A 27,183-nucleotide genomic window follows, 5' to 3' on the forward strand; every position below is an offset into this window, starting at 1 on the left:
CAATAATAGGCTAATAAAAAGCGAAGCGTAGAGTCATATCTGGGCAAGGAGTCTGGGGAAGGATTTATTTTCCAAGTGAAATGAGAGGAATCGGCAGCCAAGTCCGCAAATCACTCGAAACCTGTTGACAGCAGGTAGTTTCGGCCAAGCGATCTGATTGGTCGGAAGACTACATTCCAACCATGCTGTTGCTTCACATTGGGCTACCTTATTTTAATAGACCACTCTGCCAACTCTCGTGACCTGTTACTGCTTCCATCTTCCTTGATCTGGTAATTGTTTTTGTTATTGTGCTACTGGGAAGATATATTTACCGTTGTTCTTTAAATGGTAAATCAAAATGTTAAATGGTGCTGTCATATAGTGCCTTTAACCAAAGTGTTTTACAATGTGCATTACATTCACCCATTCACACACAGATGGCAGAGGCAACAATGCAATCTCATTGACAGCCATCTAGTGATGGCTCAGAGCGGCGCAGAGCACCACACATAACTCAATGGACGAGGCTCTAAGATTGAAAGCTGTTGGCAGTAAACTCAGTGTCAGGACGTAAAAATCTGCCACCGTACCGTACTGTAGCAGACTGTACTGTACCATACTGTACTGTACTGTGTTGTACTGTACAATACTGTACCGTACCGTACCGTACTGCTGCACCCTGTGTGTGTGTGTGTGTGTGTGTGTGTGTGTGTGCATGCAGTGGAATAGGGTGTGGCCTAAAATGTGATGTAATTTGCATCAACGTGAAATGTTGTTATGTGTGGACAGGCAATGCAGTACGTATTGTGCATGGAGAGATGTGTGCAAACGGAGTGGTTTTGTAGGAGAAGGCGGCCAAAGGCAAACGGATAAACGGGCGCAGGGCTTTCAATTAGTGTGGCAAGATGACACCTGTAAGGTTGCAATGAATGCCTTCTATTTTTGTCTTTTTTGGGCCAGTCCTGCCTTTATTGTTAAAGATAGTAGACTGACACGCAGCAAAGGTCGTCGGGATCGGGAGTCGAACCTGCAACACCTTCTAGGTTAATACAATGTAATAATAATAATAATCTAGCATTGTACATTAGGGACAGCTCACCTTCTCCAGTGACTTTCTGAGAGAAGCCTTGTCTTTCCCTAGACGGATGAGGACCCTCTCCATCTCGGCCCTCTCGCCCTGGAGTTTGTGCAGGGAGCTCTGTAGGCTGATCCCCCTGTTCTGGAGCTCCTCCTTTTCCCTCTGCAGCTGCACAGCACCGTCCTGGGCCTGTATGTCCGCCTCCTGTCTCTGCCTCAGGGCCTGCATCAGGGTCACCCAGGCACGTCACATAATGTTGTTTTACTTACTGTATATCCTGTTTGTTTTGCAAACGACCGTGTCGCCGGGCTGACTCACCTCCTTCAGGGCCCTGTTATGTTTCTCCAGCTCGGAGCCCCTCAGCTCCGAGTCCTCCTGGGCCCTTTGGAGGTTCTGGGCCCGCTCCGTCAGCGTGTGGTTCAGCCTCTTGCTCTCTGAAAGAGTATCTCCAGTTTTGTCCAGACGTTCCTACATGTGCGAGGCAAGCAAACACATTATAAAGACAAACTGGTGGAGTCGTGGAGTAATGAGTTCACCAACATTCACCTCAAACATTAGTTTGCTCCCAGGATCACGCTTGAATTCTCTAATCCTCAACTTCCTTCGTATTCCGTCGTTCCTTTCCATTGCTTTTCGCAGGAAAACATTGTAGGATTTTCTTTCATTTTTTTTCCTCCATCCTTTTTATTGGCATGAGCCAATGGGTTTTGAGCAAAATAAAAGAGATTTATACCAATCTTTATACCATGTTTATGTTTGCACAGCATCTTTAAAAGGCAGTCCCACAACTAAGCTCTCCTGAGAAGCTCTTGGAGAATTAATGAGCTTTCCGGAGCATTTTATTGCATAGTCTTTGAGGTCCTTCAGGAAAACCACGGCAGCGAAGGTAAATAAAAAAAAAAGTCTTCACTGTAAAGGTTACACGGCTGCTCTGTAAATCAAAGGGCAGTAATGGAAGCTCAGTGATTCATCTTATTTTGCAGTTTCAATTAAAGATCCCCAGCTGGACTGCAGTAGAAAAACTTGAAATAAAAGTATACAACGCAGGGAATTTGTTTTTATTTAACAGCCCTGAATAAATATTAAAATGTTTCAAATTGGCCCAGGAAGGGTTTCCTGCACCATCCACCTACTCAGTCAACCTCTTAAACCCATCATTTTTATGAGTGTGATTAAGTGACAGAGTACACTGAGAAAGTGGGCTCTGCCATTAAACAGAATTGTTATTGACAACTGGAAGTAGAGTAGGGCCTTATTGTAACCACTTGAACCCTCTATATTAGGGTCGGCTCTGTACTTGGTCCTCTCTTTTCCCCTCTACACCAAATCTCTTTGCTGTTATCACTGAAAGTTCCCCACAGAATAGGGATGATAGGTTTAAGTGGTTATTTATAACTTAAAAACTACAGTAGGGAGAAACACATTTTGTATTAGAAAAATGGAGCCAAACGATCCAAAGTCAGCATACCTGCAGTAACCTGCGGTCCTGCTCACTGACAGTAAGGGTCCTCTTAAGTTGTGCTGTCTCCTCCTGCATGGACGTGCTACTCGCCCTGTTGTCACAGAGAGAGGCGGACAGGTCTTGGAGCTGGTCCCTCAGCTGACCCTCCTGCTGCTCAGCGCGGGCCAGCGATGCGGCCAGCCTCTCCTCGCTGATCCTCGTCGCGGCGCAGCGGTCCTCGCTCTCGCCGAGCTCTCTTCTCAGCTCACCCAGCCTCTCTTGCAAGGCCCCCACCTCCGCGTCCAGCTCCGTCGCCCTGAGCTGCGCCCGCTGCAGCTCACCCTCCAGGGTGCGCTGGGACAGCTCCAGGCGGCTTGCCCTGTTCTCCGACGCCTCCAGGGTCTCCTTGAGCTTCCGCTGTTCAGCCTCGGCGCGGGCCTCCAGGCCTCGGGAACGCTCCAGCTTCTCCTGTGGAGCAACGGCATGGAAAACATTGATGGCTGTCACTGAAAGTACAGTGTTGTAACTTGATTCTTGTCTTTGGCTTCCAAACGTACTTGCAGTGCCCTGGATTGGGCCTCGGCAGCCTGCAGACTGCTCCTAAGCTTGACCACCTCCTCCCCGAGGCTCCTCTTCTCTCTGTCCCTGCGTTGTGCCGCCTCCTCCTGCAGGGAAAGGGAGGTCTGTGTCCCGTGCAGCTGCTCTGCCATCTCGCGTTTCCCTAGACGAACAGGCGCAAAGAAGCCACCAAGAAATATAGGCAACCACACATGATTCATAACTGATATTGATGTTTTAAAATTGGTTTTCAAACAAGCCGTGTCCACGGCAAGTTGGCAAGTCAAAATCTCAAGGCATACCTGATTTACATGCTCATATAGTGCATTGTGAGCTTGTAGATATTTGTTTTTATATTTATTTAATGATAATGCAAACATCATTCAAAACACAGAATTACAGAATCATGATTTTCTTTTTCTTTTATTTTTAAACAAGACAAAAAAGAAAACAACAAACAGCAAAGAGAAAAACAAAACTGGAAAAAGGGACCCACCCCAACCCCAGAAAGGTAAACTACGAGCTTGTAGATATTTGAGCTATTTATTATTTTGAAAAATGAAAATTACGTGACACAAATGACAAAATATGGATGCACGGTTGAAAATGGTTCTATTTATGTAGGTATTTATATATAGAACCGATATATGATATGATATAATTTAAAAACAAAAATAAATATATTCATGTTTTGTGTAGTTATATTGCAGTAATAATGCATGGTGTGGTTGTCACAAAATCACAAGGTTCTCCAGGCCTTGTCTCACTGCGCAATGTTTGAGAAGCACTGATCTAGAAGAATCCCTTACCTTCCTCCAGTTCTTTCAAGGCCTTCTGCAGTTGCAGCAGCTGGCTGCCCGAATTGTCCTGATCACCTTTGAGCTCCAACACCTGACGAGTCAGACCTGCGATGTGAGCCCTAGCACCGTCCTGCAGGACAAACAGATTCATAGTACATGTGGAAGTGTAGTAGTTGTTGAATGTGTCCATTTTGAGCTGTTGTTGAGAGGTAACGCTTACTGTACCCTGTCTCTTTGTGCATCCCTGAGTTCCTGTTGGAATTCGCGGAGAGCTGTCTGCACTGCTTCCATGTCTAGTTCTTCATCTTCACCGTGAGGCAGCGAGGGAAGCCCATCCACCACACTGTCAACCCCTGTAAGCAGAGTCCATATTAATATCTTTTATTTAGAGCATGCATGGGTTTCCATACTTTTCCAAGCCAAATAGGCTTAAGCTTTGGCTGCAGTTCCCTATTAAAATTGGCTTTCAAAAAACCCTGAACATACTGTAGCTGATTTATAAGCTCACATTGCATTGCAGTGATTTTTGAAAATAATTTAAGAATTTGGACAATAATGAATATCCTAAATAGGGATGCCAACAATGTGAATTTAATTTGAACTAACCCTTCACTTGCGAGTGAGTTCTCCATGGCGAGGGTGACCTTCGTCTACGGGACGGAGACCCTGTGCGGCCGATGCCCAGCGTGCGTCGCAGAGCTGAATGCAGGCCCGCCAGCCTCAGCTCCAGGTCCTTGCGTGCGGCGTCGCCCAGGCCCAGCTGCTCCTCCAGGCCCTGAGCCTTGCCCTCGGCAAGACTGGCCCTCAAGGCGACCTCCCTGATCTGGCCCCTGGCGTCCTCCAGCGCCCCTTCGAACTGGCCGCTCACCTCCCGGAGCTTGTGGTCTTGCTGCTGCAGACGAGCCTCTCTCTCTTGCAGTGCCTCCCTGGTCTGACGCTCTGCCTCCTCCAGCTCCACTGCACGCCGCTGCTGAGCTGCCACCTGCACAAAGACACCCTCATTGTTAGGGTCCGTCCCGCCTTGTCTATGCTATAACAATGTGTCATTTAGAGTTATTTACCCTAAAGGAAAAAAACGACTTAAAGGGATGATTATAAGAGTTGAAAGTCCCACCTGTCCTGACCCCTTATCCATAATTTATAAATTATGGCTAATTATGAGGTCAGGATTCATGTGGTTAACATAATTATTTTAAATGGTTAAAATGTGATATTATCAAACATGAATAACATATTAGACAGTCTATTTTCATTGTATTCAGTCTGACCAGAATTCTGGCTAAAGGACAAAACATAACACAAGGGATATTCCCCTAGAAAACCCAATCCTGAGAACAGGTATGGTTACTGTAGCTTTCAGCTACCTGCTGACGATTCCAAACCGTCAACAGAACAGACTACCAGCTGCTGGAGTCCTTACAGTGAAGCATACAGTATACTGACGCACTCACTCAGCCATGAATGTGGCAGGTATTCTCCAAGTATGTACGAATGGGGATGGGTGTGGGGGTTTTGGTGGGGGGGAGGGGGGGTTGCTCAAGCATGTTCTTAGCAGACTAATCCCCGGAGGGAGAACTTCCTTCCTTCCTACAGTACCTCGTTGAGGGCCGCCTCTCTGCCAGCCTCGCTCTCCAGGACCCTCTGCTTCAGAGCAAAGGCCTCGCGTCGCGTCTCCTCCTCCCGCGCCTCCTCCTGACACAGCCGAGCCTGCAGCTCTCGCACCTCCTGACCCTGACGGCCGTTCTCGCCCTCCAGGACCTTTAGCTGTTCACAGGAGGTGGAGAGGAGAAGCACTCGGATGTTTCACTTCAGCAAAAGTAGCAATACTAACACAACGCAGAATCACTCAAATTACAAAAGTTTGCAGAATGGCCATTTAAGAATCATATCATATTATTGGACAATAATTAGTGATCGTGAACCTTAACAGTTAAGACCTATTTCATAGTAGCCGATCCGAGCTTGTAGATCTGCTTTTATCAATAATTAATTAATTATTAACAACCTACCTGCAAAGTAACTAAAGCTGTCAAATAATTGTGGTGAACAGCAAAATATTTGCCTCTGAGATGAAGTATAATATAAATTAGTACCTCAAAACTGTACTAAACTAAAGTACAGTACTTGAGTAAAGGTACTTAGTCACTATCCACCATGCACTGCTGTTCACAGGTACGATGAGGAACGGTGAGACATTAATCATAAAAGCAGCCAGACGGAAGCCATGCACGTGAGCCAAAATGAAGCCCAGCTCCTCACCTGTCGACGCAGCTCCTGCAGCTCTCTGCGCGTCTGCAGCCGGGACTTCTGCAGCTCCCTCATGGTGCTCCTCAGAGCAGAGGCCTCCTGCTGCATGGAACTCCTACACTCCTCCAGGACGGACACCTTCTGCTCCCTCTCCTCCACGCCTCTCCTCAGGCTAATTCAGTTATAGTAATGGATCATGTACATTATAATTTACAATTCAATCATTTAGCAGACACTCTCAATCCAGCGATTTAGAGTAAGCAAGAACACGAGGTAATACAGTAAACAAGAACAATACAAGGTAATACATTAAGCAAGACCAATACAAGGTAATACATCAAATGTAAGCTACTGTAAGAACCTAGCATCCATGTAACAGTAGAATATCTGTACAATTAAACTATAAGTATACATTACAGTAGTGGTTCTCAAACTGTTTCATGTCCAAAGATCCCACAGATAAATGTGTATTTGGCTGCGGAACCCCACCTGAAACTAGATTGTGCCAGGCACCCTTCATACAAGATTTGTATGAAAATGTTTAATATATATATTCCACATAAAAAAAAGATACTCCTATAACCAATTTAGCTGGGCCATTGAACCTTCTCTAGGACCCCTGGGGGTCCCTGGACCCAACGTTGAGAACCACTCATGTACAACAAGACAGATGCAACAATGACCGGCTCTCTGCACATTATCCCACCACTTACAATACGAACAAAGATCGATCATTTGATCCGCTCCCATGTGTGGCTTTGTGTGCTTGTGTGTCTGTGGATTTTTGTTGGATCGCCAGTGCCTCCCCCGAGTCCCCCTGTACCTGTTATTGTCGCTCTCCGCTCTTTTGACGGAGGCCCTCAGCTCCTGGTTAGAGGCCTGGATGGCATCTTTGTCCCTAGTTTCGTCCCCCAGCAGCCTCCTCAGGTCCAGCACCTCTTTGCGCTGGTTGTCCCTCTCCAGGGCACACTCCTGGAGCTCCCTGTGTGCCTGGATCAGCTCCCTGCGGCCCGCATCGCGTCCTTCCTCTGCCTCTTGCAGCTGCCGGCGCAGGCCCTCCGCCTTGAGCCCCGGCCAGGATGGACAGGAAGCGAGTCAAATGGAGGGAGGGAGAGAGCAGCGAACAAGACCTTGAAACCAAAGTGAAATCTAATGAAGGCTTCTCTAATATTCTGCCGCAGCCGCAGCTTGTTTGGTTTTGTGATCATTTTAAATCATGGTATTGGACACTAGCATCCCTATTCTGGGCATGTCATAGTAGGTGAGCACTCTGTGGAAATACAGTAGGCGAACATTGTAGAGCTTGTAGATCGGCTATTTCCGCAAAGATATTTAGTGTAGAGGGAGATAAGGAGGGGACCAAGTACAGACCCCAGGGGGACCCTGGAAAATATATAGTGGTTAAAACATCATAGGTTTTCTATTATCATCAAAAATGTATATTCTAGGTAATATCGTGGTGTGTTTTCTGTTTTGTATTAAACCTATATCTATTTCAAATCAGCATCAGATAAAAGTAAAGCCCAGTAAGTCAGTATGCAATGCAGGTTTATGATGCGTCATTAATTACAACTTGTTCACAGGATCAAAAGAATACTTTCATTATTTGAATTGCACAGTGTGTGTCCTTCACTAAAACACTTTGGAAGAAATCCTGCACCATCCCTTCAGATAACGGGAATATAACTGGCTAGAATATTGCTCATTAAATCCAATAGAAGATAACTCATTGGCTCGCATTTGCATCCATTAAATTCCACAAAGAATGCTAACAATGGTCATTTATAAGCTGTTTTTCAGGTTGCTAAAAAGAACAATGGAGAGACTGTATTCCCACATTGGGAATAGAGGTATGCCTTGAATTATCTCAATTGAACTCAATAGGATTATCAATGATTTTAGAGAAGCCCACTTGGACTGATCCATGCAAAGAAATGAAAACATGAATCAGGCAAGAGTGTGGCCTGCTAAGGCCAAAAGGCCACAGGATGTATTTCCATTTTTGTAAGATATTCTTTGAGCATTTTCAAGTCTTTACCTTTTTGATAGAAAAAGTGGAGAGAGACTGGAAATGGCAGGAGAGGCATGGGGATGAACACGCGGCAAAGGGCCTCAGGTCAGACTTGAACCCTGGTCCGCTGTGCAAAGACTGAGCCTTGCTAGCCCCATCCACAGACAGAGCCTTGGTGCTCTCTACCAGCCCCATCCACATAACCATAAACAAAACCGATACGCCCATATGGGCATGTACCCAGTTATCCAGAGCCACAGATCCGACCGCTATGCACCTAATATGGTCAGATGCATATATGGGACCGACCGACTTCATTCTCGGCTTCAAAATTGGCAAGGACTCAAGGGAGTGCGGTGCCCGTCGTCGAGTAGTTCGGGTATGCGGTTGTCCATTGTCCAGGACTGCCGATCCGACCAAAATGACAAAGCCCCCGACACTATGACTAAGACAAATTGGTCGGATCTGTGGTGTGACATAGGGCCGTGTGAGCGGCCCGAACCTCTAGTTCCAAAAACAAGTTTGAAGATCGGCTACTACTCTTGCATGACACGGTCATACGACACAGTATTAAAACATTTAATTAAAAAAAACATAAAATAATTAAATATGGAGATACAAGGTTTCAGCCCGATGGCGGCAATGTGAGAGCTCAAACGCACAGACACCGATCCTGCATGACCTATATTATTGTGCTTCATGGCAACATGTTGTGCATGGCGGTTCAGCCAGAGAACTAGGGAGGACAGAGCTTATCGGGGCCGTGGATAAGAGCGCGTCGGGCCCGCGGCCAGGTGCTGTCTCTCCCCGTCTCCCCCGGTCTCCCCGGCCACAGCACGCCGTGCGAAGAATCCTCGGCCGGGAACATGATAAACAGCAGCTCCAGGGCGGTGAGGTGGGGGAGGAGGTGAGGGAGGGAGGGAGGGTGGAGGAGGTGGAGGAGGAGGAGAAGGAGGGGTTGGGTGTTATGATCAGAGGCCACACACGATGGTGCTTTCTCATAAAATGTAATGGGAAGAAAATGAAATTCACTGCTGATATGGATAGTCATACCATTTATTTTGGGAAGACAGAGGGCATTGGCCATGATGTCCGCTTTTTGCGGACAAGAGGGACGGGGTCCTCTCGCTGCTGCTACCACTGCTGCTGCAGCGGAGAAAATAAACACTCTCCCCAGTGGCTTATTTACACAAGGGGTTAACTCCGACTTTGATTTCACATTACAGTACCAGGGGCGGTCGCCTGACCCCCTCCCTCTCGCTGTCACACATTCTCACTCCTGCTTTGTCATTGTCTGACATGAGAATCCCGAGCAAAGAGGAGGGATTAGTAAAAATAATCAAACAAGAGAGAAAGGCGAGGGCTGCCAAATTGGTCTGTGTGGTCGTAGCCTTGTCTTGGAGTCTTCACGTGAGGTCGGGCGGAACGTCCTTTTGCGCTGACTTGCTATATGCTTTGATAAGACTAAGGAGGCAGCGTTTTATTCAAACCAGAAAAGCACCACCAGGGAGATAAACAACATGCTCTTTCAAAAGAGAGCGGCCCGTAAATCACTGGGGGTATGGTCAGTTCTGTAAAACAGACAGTTCCATCCAATGAAGTGTCGGTGAGGTTATTATCTCAACAATATGCCCGCGCGGCGCCTGAAATCCTGAACTCAAACAACCCAAACGGATGAAAGGGGATTTCTTCACGTGCTAAATCCATGCACATTACAACAGGGTGATTAACAAGCCTGCAGTATCAGAAAAACATGTCACTATGGCCAAAGTTATGGTCTCTAACTGCACTGCTGTGTTTATATCAAGGTCAGCAAGACCGAGTTCTACCTGAAGGGAAGAGGGAGGGAGAGAGGGAGGGCGAGAGAGAGAGACAGAGAGTTGACCTGGCGCCTTTAGAGTGACTGGCACCCCCCATTCTGCAGAGTGAGCTCCGGACTGTGCACCTGGTGGCATCCTGACGCTAGTAAAACCTCTGTGGCTGTGGCCAATGTCAACAGTGGCCTGTGGTAAATGGCTCTCCTTCGCGCTGGTACTAATTGGTACACCCCCACCCATCCAACTGGCCCAGAACCTGATCCCAGGCCTCCCATGCCATGCCAAGCCAAACAAGCCGGCCAGCTCCCCGCCATCCGTCCGCCTCCGTGCCCCTACAAACAACCCCTGGTCATCAGTCTTGTGACATCCTCCCAGTACATTCTCAGTTTTCTCTTATATTTCATCCACCAGGCCACCCAAAACCACCGACCCTCGGCCTATAAGAAACATTCACTTTGACACGGGTTGACACTGTTAAAACAAAGATGGGGAACAAAGAGTACAGCAGAGGGAGCTTCAGGTTTTTGCCCTTATCTGCACCTCCAGCAGCGTCTGTTCTCTGTGTTGGTTCAGCTCTCTCAGTTGCTCCGTCAGGCTCCTCTTGGCGCTCTCGTGGGTGCTCAGAGACTCCTCAAAGCGAGAGCGCAACTCCTGCAGCTCAGCCTGCAGCCCAGCCGTCGTATTCTTCAGCAGAAAGACAGGACAGAGAGGAACAAACATTACAGGTTCATGTTCAGAGCCACAGTAGTGCTCATGTTCAGTACCTCCCACTCCCTGCCATGTTCTTTACCTTGTCCTGCTCCTCTCTGCTCAGAGCGTCTCTCCGTAGGCGCTCCATCTCCATGCCTGCTGTGTCCAGGTCTTGCTGCAGGGCTGCTAGTCGCTCTGTTAGAGCAGCCTTCTCGGCCTCCTTCTGGGACAACTCCTGGATGGCAAGCAAACAAAGATCAGGGTCACCCAATACGTTTTAGGCACAGTGCAAAGAGCCTGCCCAATCCCAGATTTCTGGGTCTGATGCCGATAGCAATTTTGGAAGTCCTTGACAACTGATTACAGATATTTCTAAGTAAAAATAGTAATTGTATTTTATTGAACCACTTAAGCCCTATTAAAAGAAATCTGAAACAGGGGTGATGTGCTTGTGAGTTTGTAGATCTAATATTTTTGAAAATGCATGATTTTGTTTTCGAGGGACACCAGTCCCTCCAACATCTGGCTTTCAGGAGAGAAAAAAGGCCCCCACTCGTGACGTCATGTGGCAGCCAAGTCTATGGACTTCAAATGTTTACTTTAAGGACTCAAATTCAAAAGCATCAAAAGTAGCAGATCTACAAGTTCAAAACGAGCAAGTTCCGAGCTTTCTGTCTCTCACTTTAGCCCAAGGGCAAGTATAAATCAAGTCACAGGTTCTTAGAATTTTTTTAAAATAAAACATCAGATTTTACACAAGAGTACAGCCTTGTACCACGCCGTGGTCAAGTGTAGTCAGTTGCATATAAGGAATAGGTTAGATCGCTCTTGAGTATCAGTGACTCAGAGGTAAACAAACAAAAACTCAGAGATCATAGGGCAGACATAATGAAAAGACTATGTTGTTGCGGGTCTCACTAGGGGTGTGTAACGCATGTGGAGGTTCACGCTATCCCCCCCACCCCCCCCCCCCCCACCCCCCCTGAACAGGCACCCTGACTTATCCTCACTTTTTAAGCCCTCAGCCAATCAAATCCTCGCTATGGGGTACACACAGAAACACAAAGCTGGGCATAGGAGGGGCTAGCGCCCCTCAAAAACCACGAAAAGTTAAACTACAGAGATAAGAGGATTCTGCCCGACAGCAACGATGTTAATAATAAAATCATAACAAAGTCATGACAGAATCAAAAGCCTGCCAAATCAAACAATCACACACACACCTGCTGCTTGTGACTCTCGGCCTGCAGGAGACTGTGGTTGCAGTCGTGCTGCAGCCTCGCCAGCTCCTCCTGCAGCTGCTGCAGCTCGGCCTGGCTGCGCACGCGCTGCTCCTCACAGCGGCTCTGCAGCTGCTCCTCGGCCTGCTCCCTCTGCAGCGTCAGCTCCGCATGCTGCTGCTCCTGTCCACCGCCGAAAGCACGCATGAAGACGCGACGCGCAAAAGGTACACATACATAAAAAGGTATGAAGGGCACAAAAAGGTACAAGGTACAGTAAGTGCATATAAATGGTACACACATAAAAGGTACACACATACAAAATGTAACACACTCAAAAGGTACACAGATGCAAAAATAAAAGTACATGCATACAAAAAGGTACGAAAATGGAAAAGGGTACGCACATACAATACAAACAGGTACATGCATGGGAAAACACACACGTGCGCACACACGCACACACAGTCGCACACACGCACATACGCACACACACACACACACACACACACACACACACACACACACACACACACACACACACACTATACACTGCTATTACTGTATGTATGAATGTGCACACGAGTCATTTGTTGCATTTGTGCAGCATAATGGGGCTTGAGAGTGTTTCTGCATACAGTACTGTATGTACCCACCCATACCCTGACTGTGTGTTAAAATGATGACCATGAGTGATGAGCCCCTCACGGTACCTTGTCCCTGTGTGCAGCCTCCAGCTGCTCTGTGTGAATCTGCTCCCTGTTGTTCAGGGTGGCCTGGGCACTCCTCTCCACCTGCGCCAGCTTGTCCTCCAAGACCCCTCGCTCCTGCACCGCCCGCACCGCCTGCCCCTTGGCCTCCGCCCGCATCCGAGCAACATCACCTGCACGGACACATCCAAACACGCACACACACCCAATCAAAAACACCACGGCAGATCATTGGGACGGACACGTGTACGAGGGCTCGTAGTGAGGCCGGTGAGACGTTGCCAGGTTTAGACTCAATTATATTTATGTGCGCCGGGGTTCATCTGTAACCTTTTTATGGAGCTTGCTTATCCATGCCTGTCGGGGTGACGTAGTGGTGGGTGTGGTGTGTGTGTGTGTGTGTGTGGGGGGGGGGGGGGGGGGACCCTGGTCAGCTGAGAGGGGGACTGCAGTGATCCCTCAGCCCAGCTGCAACGGAGCTCACAGCTGAAATATGGATCTCTGGTGGCTTGTTGGGGAGGACTCCGGACAGCCGGGCTCTGGTGCGTGCGTGTGTGCGTGCGTGTGTGCGTGCGTGAGTGCGTGCGTGTGGGTGGGTGGGGGGTGGTCTACTCACACGTCAGGACCTCGTTAGCTAGCCGCAGGCCGCGCCTCTCCGCCTCCAGCCTGGCACGCTCCCCCTCCAGAGACGAGGCGAGCTCCTGGCTCTCAAACAGAGCCGTCTCCAAGGAATCCTTCTCCGTCCTGCATGGAACATAGCGGTAAAAGTGGTTGGAGCACCGAGGAAAAAAACTAGACCTTTGAAACCCTAGGTGCAGAAGGTCATAAAAGCCAATGATCCATGGTTGGCATAGTTTCCAAATAAAACCATACTACTTAAAGCCTCTTGTTACACGAGACACAGAGTGCTTCAGTACATGAAATATGCTACGAGGCTCCAAAATACCTTGAGTACACACTGCCTGTGGGTCTGACTAAGACAAATTCCCACAGACACAAGCACACACACACACACACACACACACACACACACACACACACACACGCTCCCTGCACCTTAACACAGCCAGCTCCTGTGTCAGTCCCCAGGCCTTGCGCTCAGCAGAGGTCAGCTGGACGTCCAGAGCAGCCCTGTCCTTGGCCGTGGCCTCCCTATCCTGCGTGGCTCTGTGCAGAGCTGTGGTCTGCGTGGCCAGATCCTTCCTGCAAGCACACAGCTGCTCCGACAAGGCCTGCATCTGCCTGTTGGCCTGGACATCAACACACACACATGACACCCCCTGGCAACAATACCGTGATTTATATATAGTATATTATACCGCAAGGAGAAAAAAATAACTATAATAAGAAATATAATTAGATTAGAAGTATAATTAGGAATAGTTTACATGCTTTTGGTGGAATGTAAAAACTTTGGACTGGTGCTATGGTGGGAACTCTTCGCGGATTATCCCCCCCCCCCTCCCCCCCCCCCCCTTCTCAAACCTTCTATGTACTCCAGAAGCTCATTTGGGACGGGTTCGTTTTTTTTCTTGTCCTGACACTGAACTCGGCATGCCCCCTATTTCACTGTTACGCCTGATTTGTACTAAGTTGCATGCCGTGTTGCACACCGAAAATAGCCGTTCTACAAGATCACAACATGTCATGCTGTGACATGCCGTGAGCTTGCAGATCGGCTATTTTCGGTGCGCAACACCAAGTATGAATCCGAGTTTACAATGCAGAAAATTAAACATGCTCTAACATTTCAGGAAGGCTGATTATATGTCAAATGGCACGTTAGAAGAATTCATAACAATCATACCAGATGCATTGCCCGAAGCAACAACAAAATAAATGATTAATCGGGTTGAATTGAAACCCATCAAATCACTATGATAATTTGGACCTAGGTGAATTAGATAAATATGTAAACACAGTACATGTTTTCGTTTTCAAACGTAGTACAAAGACAGCTTTGTACCCTAATAGTTTTAATAGGAATTCAGTTTCCACACAAATACAGTTCTGTTTTCAGTACAACCAATATGAGGCCATTTGAGGTGCAATCTTTACTTTCTGGTAGCATAGGACCAAAATCCCTGACAACCTTACAGTAGCAATATTTTACTATAATGGCAGACCTTTGCCAACCGCAAATACGATTAAACAGTTTGAAATCCGCTCACTTTTTTCATGCAGCTTCCTGTGAGTCTCAAAGGTTGTAGTCTGCTGGTTTGAATCAAGACAGGATGAGTTGTTTACCACGAGCTGTCAGCTCTCAAGATGGCCCAATAGTTCCCTGTAACTCAATAGTGTTCCCCGCTGTATCTTAAAGGCCACTTCCTGACAAAGTATAACACATCCCTCAAAGGTATGCACTGCAAACAGCCCCCTCCAACTTCTACAGTTTCAGTACAATAGCAGTGTTGGAAATGCAATAATCACTGCAATTTGTTGAAAACGAACTAACCAAATATTAGTGCAAGGTGTCTCTCAGCCTCTCCTTGGGTAAATATGGTTTCAAAATGGGTCGATGTACAGTAAGTGGACGCATTGCACCGATGTTATGGATATGAATAGCTCCCAATAAGCTCCCAAGCCTTGGCGAGAGCGAGGCCATTTTGCAAGGCTTGTTTTAGACACGGTCCATTTATTTTCACAGGTAAGCTGTCTGAAAATGTTTGGAGGAGATTTGTCAAAGAACTGTGTGGAGCTGCAGAAGTCCCTGCAGAGATCGACGTGTATATCCCCAGTTTCACACTCCAGAACAGATAATAAAACAGAACGGAATTCCTTCCATTCCTAGAGGAGAGAGAGGAAACAGGCTTTCGAAGGAGGTGGGCATGTAAAGTACTGTAAGTGCTAATTTATTGCCTCTGTCACTTACACTCTTCTGCTCGGATATTAAATGTCTGTAATATCTATTTATCCTTCCCAGCTCACATTTGTGCACAAGGATCCCCTGCCTCCGCTGTCCCAGGCCGCTCATAAAACACAGCGAAGGCCCAAAACACCCCTTCGTATCCCATTCAGTGGGGTGGGAGGTGTTGAGTGCCGTGGCAGATGTGTCCAATATCTCCTATTAGTTTTAATGTGACAACAAGCCCTGTAAACCTGCTGAAAGCTGTTAATAATTCTCAGCATGAATCTCCCAGGTGGTGGGAGCTGGGATGGGAGGGGAAGGGAGGCGGTGGTGTGGTGTGGCTGAAGAGGGGGGGCCCTCGGGGGGTCCGGGGTTCTGACCTGTGCATGCTGCTCCAGGGCCTGAGTGTTCTCCTTCTGCAGCAGGCTGAGCTCGGCCTGCTGTCTCTGACGCGCCTCCTGCAGGTGGCCGTAGGAGCTCTCCAGGGCGCGCCTCTCGGCCGTTAGGCACATCAGCTCCTGTTGCAGGCGCCCCGTCTCCTCCCTGGCTGCCACCCACTCTAGTTCAGCCTCCCGTCTGCGTTCAGCCAGCTCCACTTTCTCCCCCTCTGTCTGGAAGCAAACAAGAACAAAATACATAAATGGCAATTATGACTGGGAGAACTGCCCGTGTGTTCCTCTGCATCCATTGTCTTCCCAGTGAAACTCCACACTGTCAGATGACAAGAAGCTGCCTTGACAGGGTACGCGTATCAGTGGGAAGATGCCCTTGCTCTCCCTATAGGACCAACTGTAGGAGATGGCAGTGACAAGGGACTAGAATACACAGGGAATTGGGAATTGGCATGACGACTAAATTAGGAAGAAATGGGTGCAACTTCGTTCCAGGACAAACGTTCCAGGACAAAAACATGCTGTGGTGGCTGACCTGCAGCAGAAGGCGGTTGAGTTCCACCTTGTCGTTTGCTAAGCCTTCGCTCAGGGCAGACATTTTGTCTAGGGAGTCCCTTAGGGCAGCTTCCTGGCTCTGCAGTTTGGTGAGGGCCAACTCTTGCTCAGCACTCTGGTATTCCATCTGTGGAGTGGAACATATAATCAGGAGAGAGAAGCATACAAAGATCATTTATAAGCAGTCATTTGATAGTGTTTCAGTGAAATGATGTCTGCTCTTTTCTTTTTAAATTGTGTTGTATAATCACCTTGCTGAGAGCCAGGGCCAGGCTGGCCTTGTCATCTTCCAGCAGCTCCTTCTGCAGGGTGAGCTGACTCACAGCCTCCTTCACCTTCACCAGCTCCCTGCGCACATCAGAGTGTTTCCCCTCCAGCTGCTCCAGACTCCTATCACTGAAACATGCACGGCGCGCACGCACACACGGCGCACGCACGCACGCACGCACGCACGCACGCACGCACGCACGCACGCACACACACACACACACACACACACACACACACACACACACACACACACACACACACACACACACACACACACACACACACACACACACACACACACACACACACACACACACACACACACACACACACACACTGTAGATTATTTATATGAACAGTCCCTTAACAGTAATCTATTTCCACTTTGAGAGATTGGAGATGCCAAAGGCCAGAACACTACCGAGTTTAGTTTGTGCTGCGTTGCATGCCCTGCTCTCATTCTCTGCTAATCACATTTACTGTATGACTGTGTAGCAAGGAAAACCTCACGAGAGAGAGAGAGAGAGAGAGAGAGAGAGAGAGAGAGATAGAGATAGAGATAGAGAGAGAGAGAGCGAGAGAGTTAGGGTTTATCTTATGCCTTATTTATACTTGCTGATCTAAGTTCACGACGGCATGGATGAGCTGGTGGTAGATCAGCTATTTTCGGCTATAGGATTGTGATGCATTGAGTGAATACTTTATTAGTCAAAAAATGTTTAACAGCACAGAGTAAGACATTTAAATATAACAAAAAAGTCCTGGGGACTCCTGGGTACTTGTTTATTCATTATCATATTAGGGTTAAAAATTGCTTTTTTGTGTGTAAAAATGGCATTCGTAAAATGTTGACCCAAGTACAGTATTACAAATGTGTGCGTGCGTGTGTGCGTGCGGTGTATGTGCGTGACTGCACCCTCTCTGGGCCTCTGTGCGCTGCCGTGCCAGCTGCCTCTCCAGGTCGTCCCTCTGCTGCCTGAGGAGGTCCCTCTGTCTCTGGAGCTCCAGCAACGAGCCCCGCAGCACCTCCAGCTCTGCATGCTGGGAGTTCACCTCCTCCTGGAGGCCCGCCAGGAGCTTCTCCACACCCACCTTCTCACTGCCAGGACCAGACCAGACACAGACCAGACACAGACACAGACACAGACACAGACACAGACACAGACACAGACACAGACACAGACACAGACAGACAGACAGACAGACAGACAGACAGACAGACAGACAGACAGACAGACAGACAGACAGACAGACAGACAGACAGACAGACAGACAGACAGACAGACAGACAGACAGAGACAGGCAGGCAGACAGAGTGAGATAGACAGGCAGGCAGGCAGAAAGCGAGAGAGCGTGAGAAAGAGAAAGTCGACCTCCGTGTTTCCATATTACAGTAATCATCCTCTTCTTCATAACGCATGATGGTTGGTTGAAAAAGAATGCAAAGCACATTTTACTTTAAATTAATACTACTGAAAAGTATATTTTATGCAAACTGTGTGTTTTTCATTATGGTTTATTCGGCACGGTGCTTGTATGTCGTCCCAGTGTATATCTGTAAACACTGGACCATGTATATAGGGTACGGGACTTTACTGTTTATGTACAAAGTACACTAGCGGAACAGAGCCACGGCACACAAGTCATACCTTTTGGATGAATACTATTGTATTTTATGGGATTGCGTGATTGGTTTTGTTAATGCTTTGCCATTTGTTCCTTAGATTAGGTTTAATGTGATAGCCTGTGTGAAGGTTAGATTTCTGAATGGAAACCAATCAGTTAATTCATAATCATGCCATGGTACTCATCACAGCAAAGGCCTGATCAAAAACTAGTCCAGATCTAAACTCCTGAGAACTCAGATTAGTCCAGATCTTTCTTGTACACAAACCCTCAGTGTTCATTTATCCTCATGCAACTAGAGCAGTGGTTCCCAAACCTTTTAGACCCAAAAGAGAAATTAGATGTACAGTATGCCCAGGACCCAAACTAGTGTTAATAGCAGATCTACAAGATCACCACGCGACGCTTCGTGCCGGGTGGTGAGCTTGTAGATTGAGTATTTTCACAATTCTTAAACATTTAGTTTTCTAATTTATGGAATTTCTTTGATTTGTATTAAATGTTTTGATAAAACAACTGAAAACAATTTGTTTTCGATTCATGAAAATCTTATAAATAAAAACAAAATAAAAAAAAATGAATAAAGGGACCCATAAAAATATGTCCACAACCCCCACAAATGGGTCCATGAACCAACAGTCTTCTATACACACACCCCTCAGTGTTCATTCATCCTGGTGTAAGTATACAAATTGGTTACATTGGTATATTATACTCTCAGAGTGAAATGAACAGCAGATGTCCAGTATATATACCTGGAGAGGCGCTCCAAGGAGGAGCGATATCTGCTGCTCTCCTGGAGGCTCTCCTCCAGGGCTTTCCTCTGCAGCTCCTGGACGCGGCGCTCCAGCTCCCTCCTCTCCTCCTCCCTCTCCTGCAGGTGGCTGCGCAGCGTGTCCGCCTGCTCCAGGGCCGCCTCCAGGCGGCTGCGCAGGTCCTGCATTATGGAGGTTGATTGGTTTGGCATTAGCTTACAGTTTGCCCATCCGTGTATAGCTTATCTGAACACATTCTGGACAGGATGTACTTTTCAGCTTGAGACCCAAAACATAACTTTGGTGTCTCCCCATCAGGACCCTTACAAAAACTTAAAGTAGTATTTAATAGTGAAAAGAGGGTTGCAAGCTTATAGATCTGCTATTTTAACTATTTCCAATGGTTTATTTATTTTATTTTTATTTTTTTGGGGGGGGGGTTCTAAAAGAATATATATTTATTCGCGACCAATAAAAATGGCTCCACAACCCCAAAATGGGTCCTGTCCTGAGACTCCCGACCAATGGTTTGACTGTGTGTCACACCTGTGATTGTTTGTGTCGCTGGGAGAGGGCACTCTGAAGGGTCACCACCACACTGTTCCTCTGGGGAGAGCGGCCACAGAGAGGAGAAGATGAGGATGTGGCATCTGAGCCACCGCTGTCACTTTCCTCACCAACCAACTGGACAGAAGGCACAGGAGAAGGAAAGAACCTCCATTTTCATTATAGGAAAAGAGAAAAACGAAAATAAACAAAGAAAAGCCTGTGCATAGTTGTGCTCTGACCTGGTGAACATGACGTAAGACTTGCTGGAGGCCTTGGATGTCCTCGCGGAGGGCATCCATCTCCGCCCTGTCCTCCGCTCGGCTCGTCTCCTGCGCAGGAAACCATTGGAAGTCAGATAAGCACACATCGAGCACCCATGACATTCGCCAGACCACGGGCCGGCAGACGAGGAAGTCTTGGAGATTATCAAGAAGACTAGGGGTCCAGACTACATCCTCCACCTCCTCTCTCTCTCTCTCCCCGGTTTATCCCCCACCCACTACGCCCCCCATCCTGCAGCCCCACCCCCGTCCAGCCCCGATCCCCAGGGTCCCACCATCTTGTCCAGGCTGATCTGCATGGTGCCGAGGCTCGCGTCCTTCTCACTGCCCTGGCTGCGGAGGTGCTTCACCATGTCGGTCAGCTCCAGGATCCTGGATACACCACACAAACGCACAAACACACAGTTGCCCACGCAGATGCACGCACGCATGCGCACAGCGCCGTTAAAGCCCATATATAACACATACAAACACACGCAAAAGAGGAGACCATCAATGCTATCATATTCTCTGCAGAACTCACTAAGATACCAACAAGATCATAGTTGACATTTGATAAGATCAAAAGCTAACTGCAGTCTAATGCACAAAAGCCACTTGTCAGTAGTTTTGATATTCTCAAGCTCCTCTGGCTAAAGAGCACAGGAGATGATACAACAGGGAACGCTTTGTCTTTTTCCCTTCTACATTAATCTCACAGTCGTGCTTCACATAAGAATCTCCCTGTTGTGTGCACCTCCACTGATCAAAGTCAAATAGGAAGAGATCGGGGAGGGGTGCGTGTGTGGCAGGCGGTGGGGATCCATTTTGCTGCAGATCATATTCGGCTCCCGTGTCAATCATGGAAGAGCTGCGAATGCTGCCGTTTATCACAGAACTGTATGACCTTCTGCACAAACGTTACAAGTAATGTTTCCTAATCCTATGCTCTTTCATGTCTAGCATGCTCCTTCATGATCGGCAAGCAACGACGCAAACATCTGCTAAGTAAGACTCTAGAACCCTTGAGAGAGAGAGACAGAGAGAGAGAGAGAGAGAGAGAGAGAGAGAGAGAGAGAGAGAGAGAGACAGACAGAGAGACAGAGAGAGAGACAGAGACAGAGACAGAGACAGAGACAGAGACAGAGACAGAGACAGAGACAGAGACAGAGACAGAGACAGAGACAGAGACAGAGACAGAGACAGAGACAGAACACAGAACACAGAACACAGGAAGTAAGCTCCTGGTGAACTCCTGTACCTGGAGTTGAGCTCTACTTTCTCTGCCTCCCAGCGTCCCTGCAGCTGCATGGCTTCCTTCAGCTTGTCCTTCAGCTGTCTCTCCAGCACGGGCACCTCCACGCCACTGGAGGCGCTCTGCTGCGTCGCCGCGGCCTCTAGGCTCACGCAGGCCACATGCAGCTGGCGGCCGGCGGTGACGCACTCCCCGCGCATGTCGGAGAGTGTCCTACGGACGAGAGACACGACGCGTGTGGCGTCAACATTTTAGGGAGGGGGGGCTGGGGGGCACGACACTACTCGTCAAAGATCTGAAGGGGTAAAGGAAGCAGACCTGCTGTTTTTTGTTCGTACATTTGTGAGCCATCAGTCTAATTAGAAAGCAGTCTGTTTGTATTTGAACAAAACGGATGCCTGTAGCGATTAAGCTCCAGGGCTGTGGCTCACTTTGAACTCGTCTCCTGAGCGACTTAAGAGCCTCGACGTGATCGTGGCTGTCCATGAACTGAGTAATCTCTATTATTGCAAATTACCCCGTAGTGCCGCTCAGCGCGGCTCGGTATGACATAAGGCTAGTCCTGTAGGGTTCAGCTCGCTTCTGATGGATGACTCCGAGAGCGAGCAGAGGCACCTTAAACCATCTGTCCCTCGGTGAAGTAACAATGAGCAGGGGAGCAGGCAGCCCCCTCCAACCCCCCTCCCTTTGATCCCCTGAATGGGATGGATGGCTGTGGTTGGAGGGTTGAGGGTTAGGGGAGGGGGGAATCCTGAGTTTCAGGAGGGGATTCTGGCTGTGTGCCCGCACTCACCTGTCAGTGAAAGTCCTTAGCTGGGTGAAAGTGCTCCGCAGGGAGGCGGCCTGGCGCCACAACGCTCTGACGCGGGCCTGCTCGCGACCCAGCCGGGAGGAGCACGTCTGGAGGGGGAGACAAGGCGACAAGGAGACGTGAGGAGACTGGAGGGTAGCTGGTGATGGCTTTCATGGGTGATGCTCAACATCTACAGTAAGTGCACTATGGTATAGATCTCGCGTGATCCCATGTGATCCCAAACAAGATACAACGTCGACACTTGTGGACACGCTGGAAACGCATACAAACAACTGGCTTTTCCTGTATCAACAATTGAGGCCCGTTTACAGCATGGACGCCAGATTGTTTGTGCTGTGCTAAAAGAAAGAAAGAAAGAATGTCCCCCCTTCTTTCAGCGATTGGAATGTTTTCACAGGAAACATCAGCTCAAAAATCATAGCAATGAAATTAAGGAGAAAAATAAAAAACAAAAACGAATGAGGGCGAATTGACAAAACAGGGCTATGAATGGAATTCCTACCCCATGTGAACTCAGTGGGGATTTAATTGTGCAATCTTTCCGTGGAGAGGAGAGGAGAGGAGAGGAGAGGAGAGGAGAGGAGAGGAGAGGAGAGGAGAGGAGAGGAGAGGAGAGGAGAGGAGAGGAGAGGAGAGGAGAGGAGAGGAGAGGAGAGGAGAGGAGAGGAGAGGAGAGGAGAGGAGAGGAGAGGGAACCAGCTCACCTCCTGCTCTCTGCGCAGACGGCTGTCCTTAAGCTCAGCGTCCTCGAGGGCCTTCCTCAGGCTCCCTGTGAGGCCCTGGTTGGCTACGCCTGCTCGCCCCAGCTGTTCCCTGAGCATGGAGTTGACCTGGCTGAGGTCAGCGCACCTGGGGAAAAGAGCGGCCTCGTTATCCAGTTGCCAATAGGCACAAGACCCTCACCTGCCAAACGCTGTGTTGTACCTGGCCTCCTCCACTTCCTCTTCCTCCCTGGCCACGCTGACTCAGTGGTCGACAGTAAAAAGGTAATTACCAAGTATTTATTTGAGTGCTGTAGTTAAGTAAATTTAAGAGTCTGTACTTTAATTGAGTATTTGTATTAGTGGATAACCACTTACACTGCCTTTCATTTAGATCACCTATTTTTCACTGAATGTTCGCTGAGGCTTCTGTGTGTGATGTTTTACAACATTTTGAGAAATGTTCAGTTACCACCCAGCCACAATCTATTTGACACCACTACAAGTACAATAAGCTCTAATGAAATATTAAAAAGAAAATGTACTTAGAGTAATTATTTAATTAATGTAATTTGTACACATAAATACTGAAGTATTCTTTTGAAAGTACTTTTGAATACATAATATTAATACGATTATAATTTACATAATATAATTTGAGAGAGAAACATTGAAGTTGAAGAATATTTGACCAAGAGTATATAGACTCAAGTACTGGGGTTGAGTACTTGTACACCAGTGCCCAGCAGCCAGTAGGCATAAGATAACCTGCCAAACGCTATTGTAACTTCCCCCCCAAGCCCCCCCCCCCCCCCCTCCCTTTCCTCTTCCTCCCCAGCCACCCTGACTCCATCATTCGTGTGGCCGCTGTGGCCCTCCTACATTTATGGCCCCATAATCCCAGCTTTAGATCCACCCTCGCCAGCCACGCTCGCAGTGAGTGAACATGTGTGACAGTTTTATAAAGTCTGTGTCAACTCGCTCCTAATTTCAAACAGATTTGCTTGTAAGAGTCATTTGCAAAAATGTTTACATCACTCTCACGCTCCGCACACACCCTGTCACAGCGGAGCGTGCCAGCTCCCTCCATGTTCAGCTATCTGTTTGAGAGAGAGCCAAACCAGTGTTTGCGTGTATGACACTGTGGTTAGAGAAGAAAGGAAGGGAGGGGGTGCGTTTCCCAGAATACATGAGCAACAGGTAACTAGGTTCAGAGTGTTGCCGACTCTGTTCCCCGCGTGGTGAGCGACTCCCAGGCAGTAGGAGTGACCGGGGCCTTGGCGCGCACATTGGTTTCTGCCCATAACCGTTTCAATTAGAGCTCTGCAACGCCATAAATCACAGGGCTTTAAAAGCTGGCATCAGGTGTGGAGGTCGGCCCCCGCTCAGTGTGAGGCATCATTAAAGTGTCTTGGTGGAGGCAGCCAAACCCCGGTCTCACTAATTAACTCTGACAAATTGGATGCTGACATTATCTACCAAGGCCAGGGTTCGGCGTTCCCCCAGGTCCTCTCCTTCCAGTCTCCGCATGGAAAACAAAAAAAATACTGTGGAAAAGCCAGGAGAAGTGCTGGGAATGCCTCTGGCTTGCACACTTCTCAGAAGCATTTCGGACGGGTTGTTTTTTGCCTCTCAATGAGGAACAGAAAGTTCCTTTTCGAACATGTCGGTGAATTTATTGTTGTTTTTTCGTTGACCACTTAACCCCTATTTTATACTTCGGTTTTTCAAGTGAAGTAGCCGATCTACAACCTCAGAATGTGTTATATCACATCACGCCACATTGTAGATCATGCAGTTTTTTAAAATAATTGAGACATTTAGAAAAATCCCCTGCTTGGTATGGGCTGTTCTGATCTCAGGCTCCCTACATTTTAGCATATTTTCTCCATAAACGCCCCTGTACAAAAAGCGTGTGTCGCCAGCGGGTTCTGCAGGAGCTTCGTTATTTTCCCGTGTACCCAGGCTGCCTTCCACTGCCCGCGTCACACAGCGCTCACCGCTTCTGTTCCTCCTCCAGGCGAGCCGTCTTGCTCTGAAGCGCCATATTGAGGTCCTGCTCTGTCCTTTGGTGACGCTGGGCCGTGTCCACGTGAGCCTGCAGCTGAACACACAAACAACACCTCCGACTGGCACCGGGCTCACACTTCAGTACACAGCAGCCTTCTCCACTAAATGATTTATTATACTCGCGCATTTAACAGCCTGACTTGCATTAGCAAACGTGTTAACATAAACTCGGAAAGGATTGAAGTAGTAGATTCAAATGTATAATTTCTAAATGCTAATTTGTTGTCAAAATGCCTTCAGTTGACAGTTATATAATATATAATATACAGTACTTAGTTGAGCGGTCCCTATGTTGGATTACCCCCCCGGATTACCCCCGTCATGTAGATTAAATTCACTTCATGCAGATTTACCTGGTGTGGTTTCACCTGAGATGGCTTTTGATAAATGTACACACCTGCATAAGATGCTAATGTTCTAAACATCACCTGCTATCTGTATATATATGTATATCTCTTTATAACATATTGTATCTCCTCTCCCTTCTCATGGAATACCATAAAATTATGGAGCTTGCACGAAGACACCACCTTTACACCTAACATGTGATGTGACAAATAAATGAAAGCTGAAAAGGTGATGAAACAGTCTCCTCCTTTGACTTACCAACAATCGTAGCTTCTCAGACTCTGAGGTTTTCTCCAAGACGTGCTCTTCTAGCTCACCACACCTTTTCTTATACTGAAGAACCTGGTGCCAAAACAAACACGGTGCATTATTCTCAATACGAGCAGAGACCTCTGGTCGTCTCGCCACTAGATCAGAGGTTCCCAAACCTTTCAGGTGGAGACCCGAAAGAGAGATTAGACGTTCGCCCGGGACCCAAACTAAAAACAGCCGATCTACAAGCTCACAACGCGGTGCAAAAACATTTGTTTTCTAATTTATGGAATTTCTTAAACAAACTGCATTTATTCAAGAAATTACTTTAATTTGGTATTATTGCATGAAAACGTTAGCTTTTTGGGGATTTCTATGTGGAAAATTATAATAATTAAATACTAAATGTAGGAAACAAAAAACTAAGGGACCCATGAAAATGTGTCCGCGACCCACGAGTCGTGCCCCTATGTGCAGCTGCACAGGGGCATGTGGCAAGGGGGGGCATATTGAAAAGAAATATATATATATAAATGGCATTAAATTGGGGTCAGTAGCCTCTGCATGTCAAACTTGACTTGGTGAGATCTGCCTCTGAAAAACTTTTGCAGGTAGAACAGTCAGTGTTTCCCTAGTCTCTCAAGACAGACTGTTGCCTAGGGGAGGCGCTGTTTTCCCGAATATTTGACGATGGGATTCTCAGATTGGTGTTTCCCAAACTGGAAACCTGGGCACTAGGGACATGTGTGCACATGGACAACTGCCCAGTTGTCCTGGTGCCCACATGTCCCTAGTGCCCAGTTGTCCTGGTGCCCACATGTCCCTAGTGCCCAGTTGTCCTGGTGCCCACATGTCCCTAGTGCCCAGTTGTCCTGGTGCCCACATGTCCCTAGTGCCCAGTTGTCCTGGTGCCCACATGTCCCTAGTGCCCAGTTGTCCTGGTGCCCACATGTCCCTAGTGCCCAGTTGTCCTGGTGCCCACATGTCCCTAGTGCCCAGTTGTCCTGGTGCCCACATGTCCCTAGTGCCCAGTTGTCCTGGTGCCCACATGTCCCTAGTGCCCAGTTGTCCTGGTGCCCACATGTCCCTAGTGCCCAGTTGTCCTGGTGCCCACATGTCCCTAGTGCCCAGATGGTTTTGGTGCCCTGAAAATGCCCAGAAAAATCAATGTAATTTATTGCAATGGTTGCCAGCTGTATTCCAGTGAAGTTGTACTATTTGCCTATACCTTATTGTGTTCCATGTGTTCGGGGTTGGTCGTGTCCGCGCTATGGGGGGGGGGCATTAAAAATGATCTGCACAGGGGCACTCATGGGGGTTAATGTGGCCTGGCTTCTCCACTTGTAGCTATACCTTGGTCTGCAGCTTCTGGACCAGCAGGGCCTGTCTCTGTTGACCTTCCTGGTAGGCCCGCAGTTTGACCCTGTAGGCCCTCTCCTCATTCTGCAGGCGGAGGTGCTCCGCAGAGACGCTCTCCTGGTCCGAGTCTCCCGCTGACGGAAACGCCATCATCTGCTCCAGCTGGATACGTTGTTGATAAATCATGTTTAGAGAGTCCTATCATGAACATGTTTTGCATATTATGACCTGCTTTACTATTAATATAAAGGTCAGGTTGGTGCGACTGTTGCCGAGTGGGTAACGGTCCCAGTATACGTGTCAAGGTGTTCACTTAACCCCTAACAAACAGCTCCTCCACATCAAAGCCTTCTGATCAGCCATCAGCGGGGTGAAGCTGAAAAACAATTCCCTCTCCCCCGGGGACAAGAAAATACTCACCTTTCCCGTAAAATAGATTGATTGTTTAGGTATCACATGGTACATATTTTTGAGGGGCGCTAGCCCCTCCTATATACAGCTTTTGTCTCCACACGTCTCATATTTGCCATTGACAATGAAAGGAGAAATTAGGTAATATCTGCCTCAAATATGGT

At 47.9% G+C, this 27,183-nt stretch overlaps 1 protein-coding gene across 1 annotated transcript in view; it reads right to left on the minus strand.

Moving 5' to 3' along the window:
* crocc2 (ciliary rootlet coiled-coil, rootletin family member 2) overlaps positions 1-27,183 on the minus strand; it is a gene marked incomplete at its 5' end in the record, with an annotated part of 36,442 nt that overhangs the window by 2,438 nt on the left and 6,821 nt on the right. The window contains 30 exons of the mRNA XM_083767999.1: positions 1,082-1,282; positions 1,379-1,528; positions 2,529-2,969; positions 3,059-3,222; positions 3,869-3,989; positions 4,085-4,212; positions 4,466-4,841; positions 5,456-5,623; positions 6,119-6,278; positions 6,930-7,168; positions 10,475-10,618; positions 10,725-10,859; positions 11,848-12,027; positions 12,558-12,727; positions 13,171-13,298; positions 13,611-13,804; positions 15,783-16,013; positions 16,330-16,476; positions 16,601-16,745; positions 17,536-17,718; positions 19,001-19,182; positions 19,547-19,684; positions 19,789-19,878; positions 20,106-20,202; positions 21,071-21,277; positions 21,858-21,964; positions 22,583-22,727; positions 24,580-24,683; positions 25,256-25,339; positions 26,603-26,770. Of these exons, the coding sequence (XP_083624125.1) occupies positions 1,082-1,282; positions 1,379-1,528; positions 2,529-2,969; positions 3,059-3,222; positions 3,869-3,989; positions 4,085-4,212; positions 4,466-4,841; positions 5,456-5,623; positions 6,119-6,278; positions 6,930-7,168; positions 10,475-10,618; positions 10,725-10,859; positions 11,848-12,027; positions 12,558-12,727; positions 13,171-13,298; positions 13,611-13,804; positions 15,783-16,013; positions 16,330-16,476; positions 16,601-16,745; positions 17,536-17,718; positions 19,001-19,182; positions 19,547-19,684; positions 19,789-19,878; positions 20,106-20,202; positions 21,071-21,277; positions 21,858-21,964; positions 22,583-22,727; positions 24,580-24,683; positions 25,256-25,339; positions 26,603-26,770 (5,127 nt within the window). The remainder of the gene's footprint in view (positions 1-1,081; positions 1,283-1,378; positions 1,529-2,528; positions 2,970-3,058; positions 3,223-3,868; positions 3,990-4,084; positions 4,213-4,465; positions 4,842-5,455; positions 5,624-6,118; positions 6,279-6,929; positions 7,169-10,474; positions 10,619-10,724; positions 10,860-11,847; positions 12,028-12,557; positions 12,728-13,170; positions 13,299-13,610; positions 13,805-15,782; positions 16,014-16,329; positions 16,477-16,600; positions 16,746-17,535; positions 17,719-19,000; positions 19,183-19,546; positions 19,685-19,788; positions 19,879-20,105; positions 20,203-21,070; positions 21,278-21,857; positions 21,965-22,582; positions 22,728-24,579; positions 24,684-25,255; positions 25,340-26,602; positions 26,771-27,183) is intronic.

This window comes from Protomyctophum parallelum (genome assembly GCF_964188405.1).
Source record: "Protomyctophum parallelum genome assembly, chromosome: 6".
Lineage (NCBI taxonomy): Eukaryota > Metazoa > Chordata > Actinopteri > Myctophiformes > Myctophidae > Protomyctophum > Protomyctophum parallelum.